Source organism: Saimiri boliviensis, chromosome 3 (genome assembly GCF_048565385.1).
Source record: "Saimiri boliviensis isolate mSaiBol1 chromosome 3, mSaiBol1.pri, whole genome shotgun sequence".
Classification (NCBI taxonomy): Eukaryota; Metazoa; Chordata; class Mammalia; order Primates; family Cebidae; genus Saimiri; species Saimiri boliviensis.
Window position 1 is genome coordinate 16,594,573 of NC_133451.1, and position 20,054 is coordinate 16,614,626.

Genomic DNA, 20,054 nt, shown 5'->3' on the forward strand with positions numbered 1-20,054 from the left:
ATAACAGGCCACTGATGTCACAAACAAGTTCAAGCCAGGTGGTCTGATTGCTGCATTGGTACACCGCAATGCTCTTTTTCAGTTAAGTGACTTGAACTGATACAGAATTTATTTGAAATACTTAAGTAAGAAACATGACCATAGGCCAGGCACAGTGGCTCATGCTGTAATTCTAGCATTTTGAGAGGCCAAGGCAGTAGGATTGCTTGAGACCAGGAGTTGGAGACCAGTTTGGGCAAAACAGTTAGAGCCTTGTCTGATTAAATTTAATAAAGAAACAAGCCAGCAACAGTGTGTTGAAAAGAAACAAGACCATAAAAGGGATTGCCAGCTGAGCCCAGCTACTCAGGAGGCTGAGGCGGGAAGAGCGCTTGAGCATGGAGGTCAAGACTGCAGTGAGCCCCAATCATGCCACTGCATTCCAGCCTGGGCAACAGAGCAAGAACCTGTCTCAAAAAGGTATGGGGTGGGGTAGGGCAGTAGGGATGCACAGGCTAATGCCTATAGTCTCAGCACTCTGGGAAGCCATGACAGGAGGATAAGTTGGAGCCCAGGAGTTTGAGACTAGCCTGGACAACATAGTGAGACCCTGTCTCCATGAAAAGTTTAAAAAAATAAGCTGGGTGTGGTGGTGTACCTGTAGTCCCAGCTGCTCAGAAGGCTGGGGCAGGAGTATTGCTTGAGTCCAGGAGTTTGAGGCTGCAGTGCTCTAGCTGGGGCAACAGAGCAAGACCCCATCTCTTTAAAAAAAAAAAAAAAAAGACTGTCAATGGGTCACTGTTTGCTCACCTCCTGAGACTATAACCAATCAACATAATTCCATCAGTAGACTTAGAACAAAGCTCTCCTTTTAAACTTTTATGTCTGATGAATCAAATTATCCATCAATGAGATCTGTGGCCCTTTATTTTAACTTTGAAAAATGTTTGTCAGGAAAAGCTCTTTGTTGTTAATTTTAATATTTAAGAAATTTGACATGTGAAGAAAACATTGTGTATCTAAACTGGTTTATAGAGGGAACAGAAATGGGTATGCATGTTTGGTATTTATTAGAATTAAAGAAAACCTGGTGAGTGTAGTTAAGTAAACACAGGTTTCCCTGGTTATCCATGTTTAGAAGTCACTTCATCAGGAAAGATGGAATTAGAGGGTTGGAATTACAGGCTTTTGAAGGAAACTGAATACGGATTTATTCTGAGTGATACACAGCCTCAGTAGGGCTTTGATAGAATTTTTTTTTTTAAGACAGTTTCACTCTGTCACCCAGGTTGGAGTGCAGTAGCACGATCTCAACTGACTGCAACCTCCACCTCCTGGGTTCAAGCAATTCTCATGCCTCAGCCTCCCACATAGCTGGGACTACAGGCGCGAACCACCATGCCCAGCTAGTTTATGTATTTTTAGTAAAGACAGGTTTTGCCATGTTGCCCAGGCTGGTCTTGAACTCCTGGCCTCAAGTGATCCACCCGTCTCGGCCTCCCAAAGTGAGCTGGGATTACAGATATGAGCCACCATGACTGGCTGAGATGAAATTTAATAGTTGTCACTGAATGTGCATTTAGCTGCCAGATACTTGATGAACCCTGTCTCTACTAAAAACACAAAAATTTGCCAGGCATGCTGGTGTGTGCCTGTAGTCCCAGCTACTAGGGGGGGCTGAGGCAGGAGAATCACTTGAACCTGGGAGGCAGAGGTCGTAGTGAGCCAAGAATGTACCACTGCACTCCAACTCCAGCCTGGGTAACAGAGCAAGACTTCTCTAAACAAAACAAAGCAAAAAAAGTTACATTCAAATCATACTAACATTCCATTCCCAACCCGTTGGTTGTTGAGCAAATCATGGCATTTATTTGACCCAAGTCTCACCACTGCTCTCTCAATTCCCCTAGTAGAAGTCACCATCCTCTCTGCAGTCCTAGATTACTGTCTCACTGATCTCCCTGCCTTCTCCACTTGTTCTCCCATTAACCGTAGGGCTAGAAAGATTATTTTAAAACATAAATCAGGCCAGGCTCAGTGGCTCATGCCTGTAATCTCAGAACTTTGGCGGGCCAAGGTGGGAGGATCACTTGAGGCTTCAAGAGCTCAAGATTAGCCTGGGCAACATAGTGAGACCTTATCTCTAAAAATTAAAAAAAGGAGTCACATCATGTCACTACTTAGCAACTTAGTCGATGTGAGGCACTGTATTAAACCTCTACATATGTTATCTTGTTCTTAGTAATTTTTCTAAGGCAGTGTTCCCTCATCTTATAAATGAAGTGATGGGTTTTCAGCAAAATCCAAAAAATGTCAGTGCTTTTTTTGTGCAGTACTCTAGGGGGCCTGCAAGAGAAATACCACTGACCATGCTCTCAGGAAATTTACATTGAGGTTAGGTAAACTGGATATTAAGGCTTGAAAGGCTGGACATGGTGGCTCACTCCTGTAATCCCAGCACTTCAGGAGGCCAAGGTAGGTGGATTGCTTGTGCCCAGGAGTTCAAGACCAGCCTGGGCAACATGGCAAGACCCAATCTTTGCAAAAAATAAGCCAGGTGTGGTGGCGTGCCCCTGTAGTTCCAGCTACTTGGGAGACTCACTGGAGCCTGGGAGGTGAGAGTTGCAGTGAGCTGTAATTGTGCCACTGCACTGCAGCCTGGGTGGCAGAGTATGACTCTGTCTCAAAAAATAAAAATAAAATGTGTATATGTATGTATATATATATATACAAATACACACATATACATGAGACTTGCCAAAAAGTAAAATGATGCCACTGTTTTTACTAATTTATTCCTTATTTTGGAAAATAGAGTATTAGTTTTAATAAAGATACTATTTTTGTTAACATGTAATGAATTTCTTTTTAAATGAATTTTTTAAATTCTCAGTTTTAACTTATAAATATTAGCAGACATAACCCACATAAACAAAAACGTAGGGATCCTCAATACTTTTTAGGCATGTAAAGGGGTCTTGAGACAAAACTCTCTGAAAACTGCTGGAGTAGACTTGTTTCCTCTGGGCACTTTCTTCTGGTTCCTTCAGTCACCACATATTTATTATGTCTATCTATGACAGGCACCATTCTAGATTTTGGGGATACAGGTGAATAAGATGGGCAGGCTCTGATATATGGAACTTACATTCTAGTTGGTATGTGTATGATAGAGGAGGAAGAGGAGGAGGGTAGGTGATTTAGTTATGAAGAAACGAACAAGATAATTTCAGATTACATAAAAGCTGTGTAGAAAATTAAACAGGGTCAAGTACCCAGGAGTGGGTATCGAAGTCAAACTGAGGCTGGGAAGATGACTTGATTTGAGCCTGATTGGCAAAGGGAAGCTCCTGCTTTTTCTCTGAACATTTCTGCCCTGGCTCACTCCTCTGGCACTGAGCTTCCTGTGGTTCCTTAAATATGCTAGGCAGGATCCTTCTTCAGGGATCCCTCGGTGTAGAAAGCACTCCTAAATTTTCACGCCAGTCACTACAGTCCGGATATCCTTGGACGGGCCTTCTCCAATCACCTATCTCAAAGAACACCCCTCCATTACTAGCCATCCCCTTACTGGGTTTCATTTTCCTTCCCAGCTTTTCTCTCTACACAATATTGCTATATATTTATGTGTTTGTCTCCCTCCTTCCAGAGATTTGAGGTGATTGCTATAACCCCCAGATCATTAAATAGTGCCTGGGAAATAGAGGGCTCAGTTTAAGTGTGCTGGGTGATAACTAAAATCAGATATGATGAAAAAATGTTACTGGCTTCTGAAGAGAGAACTAAGTGGGCCCGGTGCGGTGGCTCACGCCTGTAATACTAGCACTTTGGAGGCCGAGGCGAATAGAATGCCTGAGCTCAGGAGTCAGAGACCAGCCTGAGAAACATGGCGAAACCCCATCTCTACCAAAATACAAAAAATTAGCCCGGAGCGGCGACCTTCGCCTATAGTCCCAGCTACTCGGAAGGCTGAGGCAGGGGAATCGCTTGAACTAGGAACGCGGAGGTTTGCAGTGAGCCCAGATCGCATCACTGCACTCCAGCCTGACGACACAGCGAGACTCCGTCTCCAAAATAAAAGAAGAAATAAAGAAGCTTTTTTTTTTTTTTGAGAGGAGTTTTGCTCTTGTTGCCCAGGCTGCTGGAGCAATTCTCCTGCCTCAGCCTCCCGAGTGGCTGGGATTACAGGCATGTGCCACCATGCCCGGCTAATTTTGAATTTTTTAGTAGAGAAGGAGTTTCTCCATGTTGGTCAGGCTGATCTCAAACTTCTGACCTCAGATGATCCGCCCGCCTTGGCCTCCCAAAGTGCTGGGATTACAGGCGTGAGCCACCGCGCCTGGCCTAAATAAGCAATTGTTTAAAAGGAGATTATTAAGGGATTAGCAGCCTCGTGCATTGTTTTATGCCTGTATTCCGAACACTTTGGGAAGCCGTAGCGGGAGAATCACTTGAGCTAAGGAGTTGGAGACCAACCTGGACAAAACGGTGAGAACCCCGACTCTTCTAAAACTAAAAACTAATTATCTAACTAAATAAATAATAGCCCGGCATGACAGCACGCACCTGTGGTCGTAGCTACATGGGTGACTCAGGTGGGGGGGCTTGCTTGAGCCCGGGAGTTCGAGTCCCGATCATGCCACTGCACTTCAGCCTGGGCGAGACAAAGCGAGACCCTGAGAGAAAGAAAAAGATCAGCACAGTGACTGTCTCTTTGGTGTAACCATAAATATCTAAAGAGAACAGTGCCGGGCACATTGGGAATCTCAACAAAGTTGTTTCCACTATCCACCTCCGACCAGAATTTAGGAAGAACTTTGCCTGTCTTCCCGCTATAACCAATGACTTAACAAATATTTGTGGAGTGGGTGACCCTCTCGTTTTATCAACGGGTAACAGCCTGCGGAAAGTACAAGTGACTTAGCCAAAGTCTCTGCAGGTATTCGGGGCACAGTCGGGACTGGTGGAGAAGTATATATACCAGCATATATTATATAGTATCCTGACTCTGGTGGTAAGGCTTGCTCTACTGTAGTCGTTAATTCCCCTGTCCACACAACCAGGTCTAATCTGGCCAAAGTTTTCTATTCTTTTTTTCTTTTTTCTTTCTCTTAAGTTTTCTATTCTTAAGCTAAGAAAAAAGGAAAAGACATGTAAACTCTGTTTTGCGATAGACAAGAAGACAGAACAAAAAATTCTGCTTCCGGCGGCGCAACGAAATCCTCCCACCGCCAGGTCCTGTCACGTGACCACGCCTGGCGCGTGACCTTTTGCGCCGAATTCCGCGCAGGCGCAGTGGACCTCTCTTGTGTCATTCCAGACATGGCGGCTCCGCTAGGTGGAATGTTTTCTGGGCAGCCACCTGGGCCCCCACAGCCCCCGCCGGGCCTCCCGGGCCAAGCTTCGCTTCTTCAGGCAGCTCCAGGCGCTCCTAGACCTTCCAACAGTACTTTGGTGGACGAGTTGGAGTCATCTTTCGAGGTAATATAAGACACAGGAATCTTCGTCTCCAGCCTTCCATTTTTCCTGAAACGTGAACCGCGCATGCTCATATCTCTCCAGGCATCTCAGCGGCTAATTTACAGATAGGGAAACCGAGGCTTAAAGAACTTAAGTTACTTGCTTTAGGCTTCACAGTGACCTGTATTCAATTCAGGTCGGCTGCCGGAGGCGCGTAAACTACTTGCTTTAGGCTTCACAGTGACCCGTATTCAATTCAGGTCGGCTGCCGGAGGCGCGTAAACTGCACGTTTCTGGAAACGTGGAGGCAGAAGTTTGCGTAACCTTCAACCTTGGAACCCTTCCAGATTTCCAGCCGGCTGTTGCCGTACCAGCTTGTCCTTGGTCCCATCCCTGAGCCCCGTTTCTTGCATTCCTACATGTTGAATAAGGGGCTCAAGCCTTTTCGGAGCTTAAAGTTTCACTGCTGTGTCCTGTCTCCTTTCCACTGGACTTCACCCTTAAACGATCCTGAAGTAATGGGACTCTTAGAGCGGAAATTGACTTCAGTTACTAGGCATATCCTGGTACTAGCGGCTGAGGAAAGAGCAATGTTGGCGGTTGGGGAGGGAGGGAGGCAAAGATGACCCAATCTCCGAGTTCTGCCCAAAGAGTTTACCTTGCAGCAAGGAAGGTGAACTATGTATCGAGGGACGATGGAGAGGTGAAAATAAATGCTTTGGTGATTTCCAGTGGTCTTTAAAGTGGAAGATGAGCTGCTCGTGTGTAGTAATAAAGTAATATAACTTCAAATTGGAGTTAACTTTTCCACATTTTAAGTCCCAGTTTTGTGACTTTTATACTGTATCTAATAGCACAGTAGTACATGAATATCATTTATAAATGATATTATTCAGGCTGTATGTACCACGGGCTCTACAAAGATTTAGAAATAAGTGATTTAAAGACAGAGAAATCTGCCCTATTTGGGAAGACGAGGAGAAGGAGACACCTTTGTGATGGTGCTAAGTGGTAAAGGAAGGGGATGGTGAGCTTTAGAGCAGAATCTAGCATTGTACTTGAGGTGAGGTGGCTCTCAGTCATGGGCACTTGCAGAAAGACTGGCCCTGTACAAGTCAGCCAGAGTTGACTCCCAGTACCCTGCTGCTTAAAAACTTACAGTGGCTGCTTGTTGCTCTTGAGATAAGATCAAGATGTTTAGTGTGGTATCCCAGGCTTTGCATGTTGAGTTCTCTCCTTCATACTTATTTCCTCTTACTCCAGCCACACAAGGCTTTCCCACATGTACCATTTGTTTTCTCTTTGGGCTTCCAGGCCCCTCCTCAGCTCATTGCATCACTTCCTCAGTGGACCCTTCCCTGGCCTTCTTTTTAATACTTACCGTTAAACCAGGCTCCATGAAGTCAGAGGCTACCTGTTTTGTACCCACACTCTTCACATTTTGTGTCCTGTAGTGCTAATACAGTGGTAGTAGATAGCAACTGCTAGATGAATATTTTTCAGACATTGAAGGAGCCTTTATTGTGGTGCTGAATATTTGTCAGGCATTGAAGGAGGCTTTAGTGTGATTGCCTGTGCACAGAACTCCTTGGCTGATTCACGTATGCGTCTGTAGGTGCCCTTTAGAGAGAACTCCCTCTGGGACTTGATTATCCATACAGAGAATACAGAGAAAACCAGTCCCTGCCTTCAGGAAGCTTGTGATAAACGGCAGGCAGTTGCTTTGCTGTAGGATCAGTGCTCTGTTAGAAGAAACCTAGGGTACCGTGGGAGCACATATGAGCATGTGCATCAAAGAAGGCTTCCTAGAGAGCATGAAAGCCAAAGCAGCATTTTGATCTTGCCAGGTGAAGGGGAGAGGGAGAGGTGCTAGCTGGATCTTCTGCTGCTGGGTGATCACCTGTCTAGTCTTGTCTAAAGATTCAGTTCAAAGGCCACATTTTCATTGGAATTTTTCCTGTTTCCTTCCTTATGTTCTGAGTGAACCTCAATTTTCACAGCCTCCAGTGGCACATGGCAGCACCTGCTTACCTGCTTCTCATTCCTGTTGGGGTGCCACCTCTTGAGGTCTCTGTCTTGCTCATTCAGGCTGCTTAGATGCCACCTCTTAAGGTCTCTGTCTTGTTCATCCTGGCTGCTCAGTACATGCTCTTTGATGGAAGGAGTTTATTGAGCTCATGCACTCTTGATTTTGGAGGGAATGTTGGAGACCATCTAGTCCCGTTTCCTCCATTTAATGGACAGAGAAACTGAGGCTCAGTGAGGGGAACTAACTTGCTCAAAGTGAACCATTGGGTTTGTGGAAATGAGGACTAGCACTTACTTTCCAGGCAAAGGCTCTGTTGTAGCCATGCTTTTAAAAAGTTGTTCTCTTCCTAGGCAGACGCTGTGGCTCACGCCTGTAATCCCAGCACTTTGGGAGGCCAAGGTGGCTGGATCCCTTGAGGTTAGTTCAAGACTAGCCTGGCCAACATGGTGAAACCCCATCTCTAAAAATACAAAAATTAGTGGGCCGTGGTGGCACACACCTAAGGCTGAGGCAGGAGAATTGCTGAAACCTGGGAGGCAGAGGTTGCAGTGATCGAAGATCGTGCCACTGCACTCTAGCCTGGGCAACAGAACAAGACGCCATCTCAAAAAAAATAAAACAACAAAAAATCAAAACGTTTATTTTTTTTCTGGACTGCCACACATTTTCTTCTCAGTACAGCTGTCCAACTGTCTCTAAAAGGCTGTATATCTTTTTTTTTCTTTTTTTCCTTTTTTTTTCTTGAGACAGTCACCCAGGCCAGAGTGTAATGGCATGATCTTGGCTCACCGCAGCCTCCAATTTCTGGGCTCGAGTGGTCCTCCTGCTTCAGCCTTCTAAGTGGCTGGGACTACAGGTGCGTACCACTATGTCTGGTTAATTTTTGTTTTAGTAGAGACAGGGTTTCACCATGCTGCCCATGCTGGTCTTGAACTCCTGGACTCAAGCGATCCACCATGTCAGGCCCCTAATATTTTTCTTAAGGGAATGGAGGGGAGTAAAATTCTTGAGATCAGATTTCCTGCCACCCTGGCTGGTGGGCCTTTTTGGCCAGTTCGTGACTGGTTGGCCTCTTGATGGGATGTTTCCCAGTAGCCATAGGTTTCACAAAAGAGGTACAGCTTATCCACCTCCCAAACCCAAGGGGAGTCAGCTTTCAGAGTAATCCCAAGAATGGGCAATCTGTTTTTCTGCTTTACTTTTTCTGTAAGTCAAGTGTGGGAGTTACAGGCCGGCAGAATTTTTGTTTCTCGAAGGGCCCTCACATGTAGTTAATGCCCTAAATTTGGGCTCAGATCTGCCTGCCTCACACCAAGTGTGTTTGCTAATTGCTGACAGAGCTCTGCTTTCCTGCATTTGAGGCTCCTTTCCAACCCCTGCTCATCCACCTGCCATCCTGTTCTCTTTATGTGCCTCCCTACCCACTTCCTGCAGTGGGCCTGGCATTTCCTTAGAGTTGCTTATGGACAGAACTCCTTGGTTGATTCGCATTTCCATCTGTATAGGTGCCCTTTATAGAGAACTGTCTCTGGGGCTTTTGATTATATCCATATGACACCAACCTTGTCCTCTTAGGCCGTCCAGTCAATCATTAACATGTGTTATTAAACACTTCCCTTGTGCCAAGGCAGTGTTCCTGGCACTAGGAGGACAGTGGTGAATAAGAGGTAAAATTCTCACCTACTAGTAGGGGACAGATAATAATGGATGAAAATAATGGGTATGATGTCAGTTAATTATGTGAAAAACAATAAAGCTGTGCTTGTGGGGTGGAGCATGAGCAGGAGGGTCACCATTTAGAAAAGGTAGACCAGCTGGTCTCTCTGAGGGGGAGAAGATTGACCTGAGTCCTGAATGGGTGGTCATATGAGTTGTGTAAGCATCAGCAATAGGCCACAGTGGGGCTGGAAGAGTGGGCCTGGTGTGGAGTAAGATAAAGGGAAGGGGTATGGGTAGCACAGAGACCAGATGTAATGCCGGCTCATTTGCCTAGCGCTTTCTCCATGGGCCTAATTGGTAAACTCAGTTTACCAGGTGTTTCTGTTGGCATGATGTCTTGCCGTCTCATGTGCAAACACAGATGCTGCCACCTTATCAGATGACTTCAGGAGAAGTTATTTCTTCCTCTGGAATAAGATTTTTGATGTGTGAACGACATTTTTTTCTTTTCTATGTTTTGATTACACAGGCTTGCTTTGCGTCTCTGGTGAGTCAGGACTATGTCAGTGGCACTGATCAGGAAGAAATTCGAACTGGTAAGCATTCCCTCTGTGTACGCAGGTTCTTGGCTTCAGCAAGATTTCCTAGTTGCTAATTTTATATTTCATGTGTTTCAGTCCTGCTTTTATCCTAAGAGAACAGTTCAGGGACTAAAATGTGTGCACATAATCTCTATGAGCTGCTGGCTCTTGGTTCAGCTTTTTAGTTGACATCTTATATCACCGATAATGAACCATTTATAATGAGCTTTTCATATTGGTGCTAGGTAAAGAAGACCAATAGTGTGTACTGCTTTTTAAAAAATTTTTATTATTTTTGGAATAGGTCTTACAGAGAAAAGTCTCTTGTACGTTTTCTTATTCCCCAAGTTCTGTCTCTAGAGGTAACCAGAGCTTCTGATTTCTTTGTACCATATTTTACATGGTTTTTTGTTTTTGTTTTTTTTTTGAGATGGAGTAGCGCTCTGGCACCCAAGCTGGAGTGCCGTGGCGCAATCTCAGCTCACTGCAACCTCCATGTCCTGGGTTCAAGCTGTTCTCTTGCCTCAGCCCCCTGGGTAGCTGGGACTACAGGCGTGTGCTGCCATGCCCCACTAATTTTTTATATTTAATAGAGATGGGGTTTCACCATGTTAGCCAGAAATGTTCTCAATCTCCTGACCTCATGATCCGCCCACCTCGGCCTCCCAAACTGCTGGGATTACAGGCATGAGCCACTATGCCCTTTCTTTTTTCAAAATACATTTTCACTATGCTTGCCCAGGCTGGAGTGCAATGGTGTGACCTCAGCTCACTGCAGCCTCTGCCTAATGGGTTCAGGCGCTTCTCCTGTCTCAGTCTCCCAAGTAGCTGGGACTATAGGCATGCACCACAATGCTCAACTAATTTTGCATTTTTAGTAGAGATGTGTTTTCGCCATGTTGCCCAGCCTGGTCTCAAACTCCTGACCTCAGGTGATCCACCTGTCTCAATCTCCCAAAATGCTGGAATTGTAGGCATGAGCCACCACACCCAGCCTGTCACCCTTTAAGAAAGGAGTGCAGTGGCACGATCTCTGCTCACTGCAGCCTCTGCCTCTTAGGCTCAGGTAATCCTCCCACCTCAGCCTCCCAAGTAGCTGGGGACCACAGTGTAAGCCACCACATGTGGCTATTATTTGTGTTTTTATTTTTTTTTGGAGAGGAGATTTTGCTGTGTTGCCCGGGCTGGTCTTTACTCCTAGGCTCAAGCAATCTGCCTGCCTCAGCCTCCCAAAGTGCTGGGATTACAGGCGTGAACCACTGCACTCGGCCTCTGCATAGTCTTTTTTAAGAAGATCTCATGGCTTTCATGCTATATTAAGGTCTCTCTCTCTTTTTTTTTCTTAACCTGCGAAAAGCATGAATTATCTGCTGTTTAATGTTGGTTAACACATGAGAAGTTGGGGGTTACTATTACCGCTGTGGCTAAGATTAAAATCTCTGAGTCGTCTATGAGAAGGCTTTGTTTTTACATTCTGATTATTTATTTATGACAGAGATAAATGTATATAAGTGTTTTTCTTATATTAATCTTTTTGGTCTTTTTTTTTTTTTAAAGGTGTTGATCAGTGTATCCAGAAGTTTCTAGATATTGCAAGACAGACAGAGTGTTTTTTCTTACAAAAAAGATTGCAGTTATCTGTCCAGAAACCAGAGCAAGTTATCAAAGAGGTATGAACTCAGTTTTCTTCTCAGCTTCTATAGGAAGAACTAAGTGGTGCCAGGATTCCTCTTATGCTTTAGATAAGATGTACTTGTTTCTCACGAGTCTCAGTCAGGCTATTTATAGGTCAGTGTGAAATGTGGCTAGTCTTCAGTGTTTGGGACAACCTGAACAAGAAGTGAAGCCAATGAGTGGGGTTCAAAAAGAGAGTGTCAGGTAGAACAGCTCTGATCTGATTTGTGGCATACATTGGCCTTCAGGAAAGATTTTTCTTAAAAGATTCTGCCATGTGAAACACATTAAAAACACCCATTAATATGTACAGACTCATTTTGGACAGAAACTGAGATCTGTGTCCCCAGTTGCCTTATCCATTGCCTTGCACACAGGAATCCAAGGAATCAAAAAGTAGTGTTCCGACTCAGGGTCTTTGAAACTCAGGATTTCACTGATCTCAGTTGTTCTAAGCTAGGGCGTTTGGAAGTGTATTGGGGTTCCACGATGACTTGGGAAGCTTTAATGGCATTGAATGGGTTGGGCCAGGACCTGCCCCAGGCAGTGTGGAAGAGTGAAGAACCGTCTTGCCCAAAAAGCCGCGATGCCCTCAGTGGAAAACACTGAATTGAGATTATTGGGAGCAGTTTTTGAAGTAACTAGTTCCAATTAATCAAAGTCTCTTTCCATTCATGATACCAGGTGTTGGGGATAGATAGCTATTCTCATAGTTTATCATGTCGGATCATTTCCTGATGTGAATACGTGAATAATAGTGCAGGTATGTCCAAGACTGGGTCTTTGGTAAAGGATTTAACGCTGTTGTTCACAAAAAGCTCTTGAAAAATATAATTTTAACAGTTCATAATCTGAAGTGATAGAGTGGTGTGGATTTTTTTGTACACAGTTGTTAACAACTGTTTTAGGTTCTCAGCAGTAACCTTTGGAGAGAGGTACTGGGTGGCTGGAGACTAGGATGGGTAGAGCCTGCGTGTTGGTTCATTTTCACACTGCTGGTAAAGACATACCCGAGACTGGGCGATTCACAAAATAAAAAAGGTTTAATGGACTCAACAGTTCCACATGGCTGGGGAGGCCTCACAATCATGGCAGAAGGTTAAAGACACATCTCACATGGCGGCAGACAAAAGAAGAGGGCTTACACAGGGAAATGCCTATTTTTAAAACCATCGGATCTTGTGATACCTACTCACTACCAGGAGAACAGCGTGAGAAAGACCTGCCCACATGATTCAGTTACCTCCCACCAGACTCCTCCTGTGACACATGGGAACTGTAGCAGTTACAACTTAGGATCAGATTGGGTGGGGACACAGCCAAACCATATCAGTCTGATTTTTTTTTTGGCTGCCCTTTGGTACCTTTTGAATTTTGTAACTTGCGTATTACTTTCTATAAGAAAAATAAACATAGGCTGGGCATGGTGGCTCATATCTATAATCCCAGCACTTCAGGAGGCCAAGGTGGGTGGATGACTTGACGTCAAGAGTTTAAGATTAGCGTGACCAACATGGCAAAACCCCATCTCTACTAAAAATACAAAAATTAGCCAGGCATGGTGGCATGTTCCTGTGATCCCAGCTACGTAGGAGGCTGAGGCAGGAGAATCACTTGAACCCTGGAGGTGGACATTGCAGTGAGCCCAGATGGTGCCACTGCACTTCAGCCTGGGTGACAGAGTGAGACTTTGTCTAAAAAAAAACCCCAAAACAAAACATAAAAACTTACGTTAGAATCTATGATTTGGGTTATTCAAACAGTGGAGTCAAGCAGAGTAATGGACTTAATATGGTTTAATGGATTATTTTTGTTTTGAATTCCTAGCCTCTTAACCAGAACCATGTATGTTTTTTTTTTTTTTTTTTTTTTTTTTGAGACGGAGTTTCGCTCTTGTTACCCAGGCTGGAGTGCAATGGTGCGATCTCGGCTCACCGCAACCTCCGCCTCCTGGGTTCAGGCAATTCTCCTGCCTCAGCCTCCTGCGTAGCTGAGATTACAGGCACACGCCACCATGCCCAGCTAATTTGTTTTGTATTTTTAGTAGAGACGGGGTTTCACCATGTTGAGCAGGATGGTCTCGATCTCTCAACCTCGTGATCCACCCGCCTCGGCCTCCCAAAGTGCTGGGATTACAGGCTTGAGCCACCGCGCCTGGCCGCCATGTATGTTTTACCTGAGTTTGCTCTGACTTATTCTCACTTTTATCTGCAGGATGTTTCAGAACTAAGGAATGAATTACAGCGGAAAGATGCACTAGTCCAGAAGCACTTGACAAAGCTGAGGCACTGGCAGCAGGTGCTGGAGGACATCAATGTGCAGCACAAAAAGCCAGCCGACATCCCTCAGGGCTCCTTGGCCTACCTGGAGCAGGCATCTGCCAACATCCCTGCACCTCTGAAGCCAACCTGAGCAAAGGGCAAAGGCAGTCAGACTGTGAGTGGTCTGGTGCGTGAGGTTGACCACACATCTTTTCCTGTGGACTTGACATTTTGGAAGAATTCTTTGCCAGATTATGAGTTCATTTTAGTTTTATGCTCCCATCGAAAAATTTTCCACTATTTTTATAAGCTGTTACTTTCTTGAGTACTTTAAGGGTCTGTAGCTTGGATAAATCAAGTAAATTTTTTTTTGTCTTTAGCAAAGTTTTGACTGTGAGTGTGATGACACAGCTTCTTTTTTATGGTGGTTTTGCTTGTTTTTAAACTTTTGTGTGACTTTTCATCTTTTTTTCATCTTTTTTTTTTTTTTTTTTTTTTTTTGAGACGGAGTTTCGCTCTTGTTACCCAGGCTGGAGTGCAATGGCGCGATCTCGGCTCAGCGCAACCTCCGCCTCCTGGGTTCAGGCAATTCTCCTGCCTCAGCTTCCTGAGTAGCTGGGATTACAGGCACATGCCACCATGCCCAGATAATTTTTTGTATTTCTAGTAGAGACGGGGTTTCACCATGTCGACCAGGATGGTCTCGAACTCTCGACCTCATGATCCACCCACCTCGGCCTCCCAAAGTGCTGGGATTACAGGCTTGAGCCACCGTGACCGGCCCCTTTTTTTCATCTTTTTATGTGTGCTTCCTGTAGTTTGATCTGAAGGAAAAAAGCATAATAGCCTGAGAATTAGGAGAAGGGGATTTTAGTTGTAGGCCTTATGATAGTTACCCTCAGTGATGAGTAGAAAAGTATGTAAATTTGTTCTGTTTTAAGACTTTGAACTACCTCAAGAAGAGGAACCTAACACAATATTTGTAATGTTTCCAGAGCTCTCAGGCTGAGGATTTTTTTGTAAACAGGTCAGAAGAAGATTGAACTATCTTGGGTTAGTGTAGTAATCTTACAGTAGGATCCTTAGGTTGATGCTGACCTCTGTTTGGGGTATGTTTATATTTTATGTTGTGTTTACTTTTTCTTTGATAAGGAGGGATGTAGTGGGAACAGTGATACACTAACGTTTATTACATTTTGCAGTAATGAATCCGTTTAATGGGGCAGACATTGTTTTCAGTAGTCTGACAGTGGGGCTATAGGTGAGCTATGAGGGGCTAAAGCTTGCTGTGATTGTCTATTTCTGTTTTGAGTTTTCTTTGCATGTATCATTTTTGTTTTACATTTTGGGAGGGGAAACATTTTCCATTAAGGAAGGTTGTTGCTGGTGGATTTGACTCCAAGGAACTAGAGTGTCATGGTGAGGGTGGAGGGGATGCAGGGTGATCATTGGCTACTGAGCCTCCACAAAGAGCATGTGGCGCCTCTGCCTGTGGAAGGATATTTTGCTCTCTTGTTAGTTTTGCAGGCAACCTTGGATTCGCTGTTGAGTTGCTGTTAAGAAATGGAGACCAGCGTTGTTTCTGCCTCTCGTTGGTTAGGTTTTCTGAGTTTTATAGTCTCTTATTAGATCTTATTAGATCACATCTCTTTACCCAGAACAAACGCTTCCCTATCTTCTGACTAGCAGTACTCCTGTGGCTCTGCACCTTGCCTCATTTTATTTTCTTCAGCCTTGAAGGCCCCTTCCCACATGCACTGACATCCTGTGGTGTGCCTGGTCCCTGAAGCCTCCTAGCACCTGTTCTGTTGCATCCCCAAGGCGTGGGACTTTGATCTCTTCTGCTGCCCTTGCTAGGTTCTCCCTGGTGGGTTAGAGCTTTGTATCAGTCTCTCTGCCCCTCACAATCGCAATTGTGGATTTTTACCTACTCTAATTCAATGATGCTAATGAGAATTAGACATGATTCCCCTTACATATATAGGGACCATATAGTCTTTTATCTTTTTGTTGTGTGTATATATGGTATCTGGCAAATGGATCTGTGATTACCAGCCTGACACCAACAAATCCCCTCAGTTAGGATGTATAGATTAAACAAAGTTTTGAAAAGCTCATATGCTACGACCTCAAGGTTGTTAACCTGATCATCTCATGGTAATTAGAAACTCTGATTGGCAGCTTTATATTTCTTGATTAAAAACCTAAATAAACTGATTATGTTTTAGGTATTCTTTTAAAGAGGTTCTTGATTAAAAGATTGAGAACTATCCTGTTTGGTGCTTAGTGAAAAGAGTTTGAATTACTGTATGTAACAATTATTACCATTTCTTTATTAAATTCAGAAGCTTTTTTGCCAAATAAATAACAATTTTTCAATCTTGTCTGTTGGTAAACATCTTGTTGGGTGATGAATAACCCTCTAAGAAACCCTCTGAGCTGCTGACTTTTTCAGGAAGAAAATCACATGCCATCCTCTGAAGTTCCCCTCTCAACTACTGTAAATGCCCTTGGCCGAGTCACTGCCCTGGTACTGGGGAGTGGAGTATTATGTCTTGGAAGAAAGACTCCTCTCATTGTCCAGGGGTGAGTTCTGGTCTGGCGTGATATTTGACCTTAGGTCTGCCCATAGGCTTCAGGCTTTCAACTTCCAGACATCTGTGCCACACACATTATGTGAATGATCTCACTGAATCTTCTAGAAGGCTTATAACAGAATCAATATTGTTGTTCCCATTTTCACAGATAGATAATAAATCTGTAAAATAGAGATAAGACTAAGTCCTATCCCCTAGGATTATTTTTGCAGACTAAAGGAGATGTTGAATGGGAAGTCGGTAGCAAGGGTGCCAGAATGTGTAGCAAGTGCTCTTCGGGTGTTGGTGATTTCTGTGGGTCCAGGAAGAGGAGGATTATGGACAAAGAATATGGGATTTAGGAAGTTTAAGTGGTTCGCCCACAGTTGAGAGCCTAGTCTTTAATCCTTGGCAGAAGCAGGATTTGATGTAGGTTTTCACACCTCTCTTCTCTGGTCAATGTGTTGATAACAGCCTACCTACCTAGGGTTCCAGGGTGTTCTTAAGAAGCCAAGGTTGTCTTGGGTGTGGTAGCTCTTTGAAAGGTAGAAAGTTCCACCAGAAGGCCTTTCTCCTCAAATACTACTTAGTTTCCTTGTCAGGCTCCCAGATGCAGATTGCCTGTGGGCTGTCACTCTCCACAGGTAAAGCTGCCCACATCTTCAGGACAGGCTTTTTTTTTTTTTTTTTTTGAGGCGGAGTCTTGCTGTGTCACCCAGTTTGTAGTGCATTGGCACGACGGGGTCCCACAGGCAGGCTCTGGGCAAAGGCCTGCCCGGCCATCAGGTAGTCTGTGTGTTTTACAAACAGCAGCTGAATGTGCTGCTTCCTGCTAGACATTCCTACCATTGACATCAAAACTGGTGGGTGACCTTTTCAGCCATTTGACATTTCCCTCAGAAGAACCTTGCCTCCTGGCAGTTCAAGCAATTCTCCTGTCTCAGCCTCCCAAGTAGCTGGGCTAATTTTTGTATTTTTAATGGAGACGCAGTTTCACCATGTTGGCCAAGTTGGTTTTGAACTCCTGACCTCAAGTGATCTGCCCACCTCAGCCTCCCAAAGGGCTGGGATATACAGGCATGAGCCACGGTGCCTAGCTCATCTTCATCTTCTTTACTTGAATAGAATTCTTTTTCATGTATCTTCCCTCTTTTGCTGTTTCCTCCTCTACCCAATGTCTTGACTGTTGACATTCCCAAGTGTTTGGTTCTGGACCTCTGGAGGCTGTGAAGGAGCGCTGCTCAGTCCTCTCTTCAAGAAAGCAGCTTCAAGGAGTTCAATTACACAAGCTCCTGCCATTGGGGGCCTGTTGCCGTGTTCCCACCCAGGCCATGATGGTTGTCACCAAACTCAGTGGAGGTGCAGATGCTAGACCATTTCTGCCCCACACAGGACTCCTCTAATGAGCAGTCTGAGGCCAGGCATGGTGGCTCATGCCTGTAATCCCAGCACTTTGGGAGGCTGAAGGCAGGCTGATCACTTTGAGGTTAGGAGTTTGAAACCAGCCTGACCAACATGGCGAAAACCTATCTCTACTAAAAATACAAAAATTAGCCAGACGTGGTGGCAGGTGCCTATAATCCCAGCTACTCAGGAAACTGAGGCAGGAGAATCACTTAAACCCAGGAGGTGGAGGTTGCAGTGACCTGAGATCAAGCCATTGCACTCCAGCCTGGACAACAGAGCGAGACTCTGTCTCAGAAACAATAAAAAAATACTGAGCAGTCTGCTTGGGCACTCTCAGCCTGGCCACATCTTCGGAGCTGTCTTGCCATCCTGCCTTCTTTTACCCCAGTGTTCCTTGGCCCACCAGCAAACCTACATCATAGGCTCTTCTTGTCTTCTGTTTCCTCCTCTCCCCTTTCTCTAACATAGGTGTTTCTCCTGAGAAGGAGAAAAAACTACCTGTCCCTGACATTCAGAAGCTGACAACACTGTTCAGTCATGTTATTTTATTGGACTAAACAGTCTCTGACTACCACCAACTCCAAAGGTGCTCTCAGGCCATGAAAATAAATCACTTCATAATTTTGTCTAAGCACATAAAAGAAAAAATTCAAGGTCTGTTTACCACTCACAAAAGACCAAACATCCTTCTAACAGCTTGCTCGCTTCGACAGCAGATATACTAAAATTGGAACAATACAGAGAAGATTAGCACAGCCTCTGCACAAGGATAACACGCAAATTCGTGAAGCGTTCCATATTTTTCAAATAATGCCTTTTTAATTGTATCCTGTAATATAGATACAGGACAGTACTGTATCATACCTCTGTGAATGTAACATATCTTGTACCTGCTTTATGATACGTAGTAGTGACTGTGCTTTATCAGAGCTGTTTTTAATGATGTTACTCTAGAATGTTTTCTTTCCCGATGATGATTCAGAAGCTAGTTTTTAAAAATGGTGCCAGGTACCACAACAGTAACAGAGCTTTGCAGTTTTTGGGGTTTTGTTTTTTACCTTTTTTTCCCCTTTTTTTTTTTTAAATGGGATGTGCTAGATGTCTCTCTAATTTTGTTCAGATGACTGCAGAACCTGGAAAAGCTGTTACTGTGGTTGATGCATAACATACTGCTATTATTGGTCTTTTTATGCAAGTATATATATACATACATATATATATAATTTGAGTTTTTGGAAACTTTAGCTGTACTGTCAACTTTGGAAAAAGTATCCCAGTTTACTGTGTTGAGTTGGCATTGTACAGAAATTAACAGCCATATTGGTCTAGAAACGTTAAACTTAATTTTTTTCCATTTATACGGGGGTAACACACTGTATTAAATATGTAAGGTCTTATCTACATGGGTTTGATTACAGAAACTAATATTCTCTAAAAAAGAAAAAAGAACAGCTGCTAATAAAAAAAAAGAAAAAAAGGGCAGTTACAGCCTTTATCCCTACTCTAGTCCACCTTCCTATAGATAAGATGTATTGAGATGCTCAGTCCTACAGTTAGTTGCCCTCACTCTGACAGCATCCAATCTGAATGAATCCTCACTTCTTGAAATCACCCAACCAAGGCCAAAATCCTAAAAAGAGGTTCTGACACCCTCTGTCTGAGAAGCCCTACTATTCTCTGTGATGAATGTTCTCCCTCACCGCAACAAGTAATAGACCCAACTTGTTCAAATACAGTTGTTTCTAGTAGTATTTGGCTGAAGGCATTCACACCCCCAGCGAATGTCTTGCACTTCTCATTGTGTCTTGGGGTGTGCCTCATCGAAGACCCTACTGAGACAATTGTGACTGGATGTGGTCTGTGAGCAGGCAGTAGGATGAAGCTTGGGGACTGACTCACTCCCTGTCCGACTGGCAACAAAACACATCCAGAACAGTGTGTGAGGTCTGGACAGTTGCTGGCACAAGGGGGCGGCCCAGTTGCTGAGGATTCTACCAGTGGTGCCCTGGGAAAATATCCCCAGGGAGGTGAGTGCGTGGAGTCAAACCTGTGGGAGGTAAGGGGAGTACTTCACAAAAGGACAGTAGAGTGTCAGTTCCCTGCAGGGGAATAGTGAGAAATTGATGAGGTGACTGAGTATCCAGGGCCTCTGTGGTTACCTCTGAGGACCTGGTAGAAATAGTCAATCAAAAACAATACTGAGGCCAGGCACAGTGGCTCATGCCTATAATTCCATCACTTTGGGAGGCCAAGGTAGGCGGATCACTTTGAGGTCAGGAGTTCGTGACCAGCCTGGCCAACATAGTGAAACCCTGTTTCTACTAAAAATATAATTAGGTAGGCATGCTGGCAGGTGCCTGTAATTGCAGCTACATGGGAGGGTGAGGCAGGAGAATCGCTTGAAACCGGGAGGCAGAGGTTGCGGTGA

General features: G+C 44.4%; 1 protein-coding gene and 1 non-coding gene across 2 annotated transcripts; both read left to right on the forward strand.

Moving 5' to 3' along the window:
• Positions 1-5,275: 5,275 nt before the first annotated feature.
• Positions 5,276-16,027, forward strand: MED28 (mediator complex subunit 28). The gene is made up of 4 exons (XM_039468208.2): positions 5,276-5,460; positions 9,657-9,723; positions 11,266-11,378; positions 13,597-16,027. Exons 1-4 carry the CDS (start codon positions 5,302-5,304, stop codon positions 13,792-13,794), a joined length of 537 nt encoding a protein of 178 aa, XP_039324142.1. The 5' UTR covers positions 5,276-5,301; the 3' UTR covers positions 13,795-16,027.
• Positions 16,028-18,323: 2,296 nt separating this feature from the next.
• On the forward strand, positions 18,324-18,430 carry LOC120363728 (U6 spliceosomal RNA). Its single transcript, XR_005579181.1, has one exon. It is a non-coding gene; the product is annotated as a U6 spliceosomal RNA (small nuclear RNA).
• Positions 18,431-20,054: the final 1,624 nt, after the last annotated feature.

Bases quoted from the DNA above. Each gene is read 5' to 3' on its own strand.
- MED28 (XM_039468208.2), top strand. From the start codon at position 5,302: ATGGCGGCTCCGCTAGGTGGAATGTTTTCTGGGCAGCCACCTGGGCCC. The intron at 9,724-11,265 runs GTAAGCATTCCC...TTTTTTTTAAAG, and splicing joins TCAGGAAGAAATTCGAACTG to GTGTTGATCAGTGTATCCAG. The intron at 11,379-13,596 runs GTATGAACTCAG...TTTTATCTGCAG, and splicing joins CAGAGCAAGTTATCAAAGAG to GATGTTTCAGAACTAAGGAA.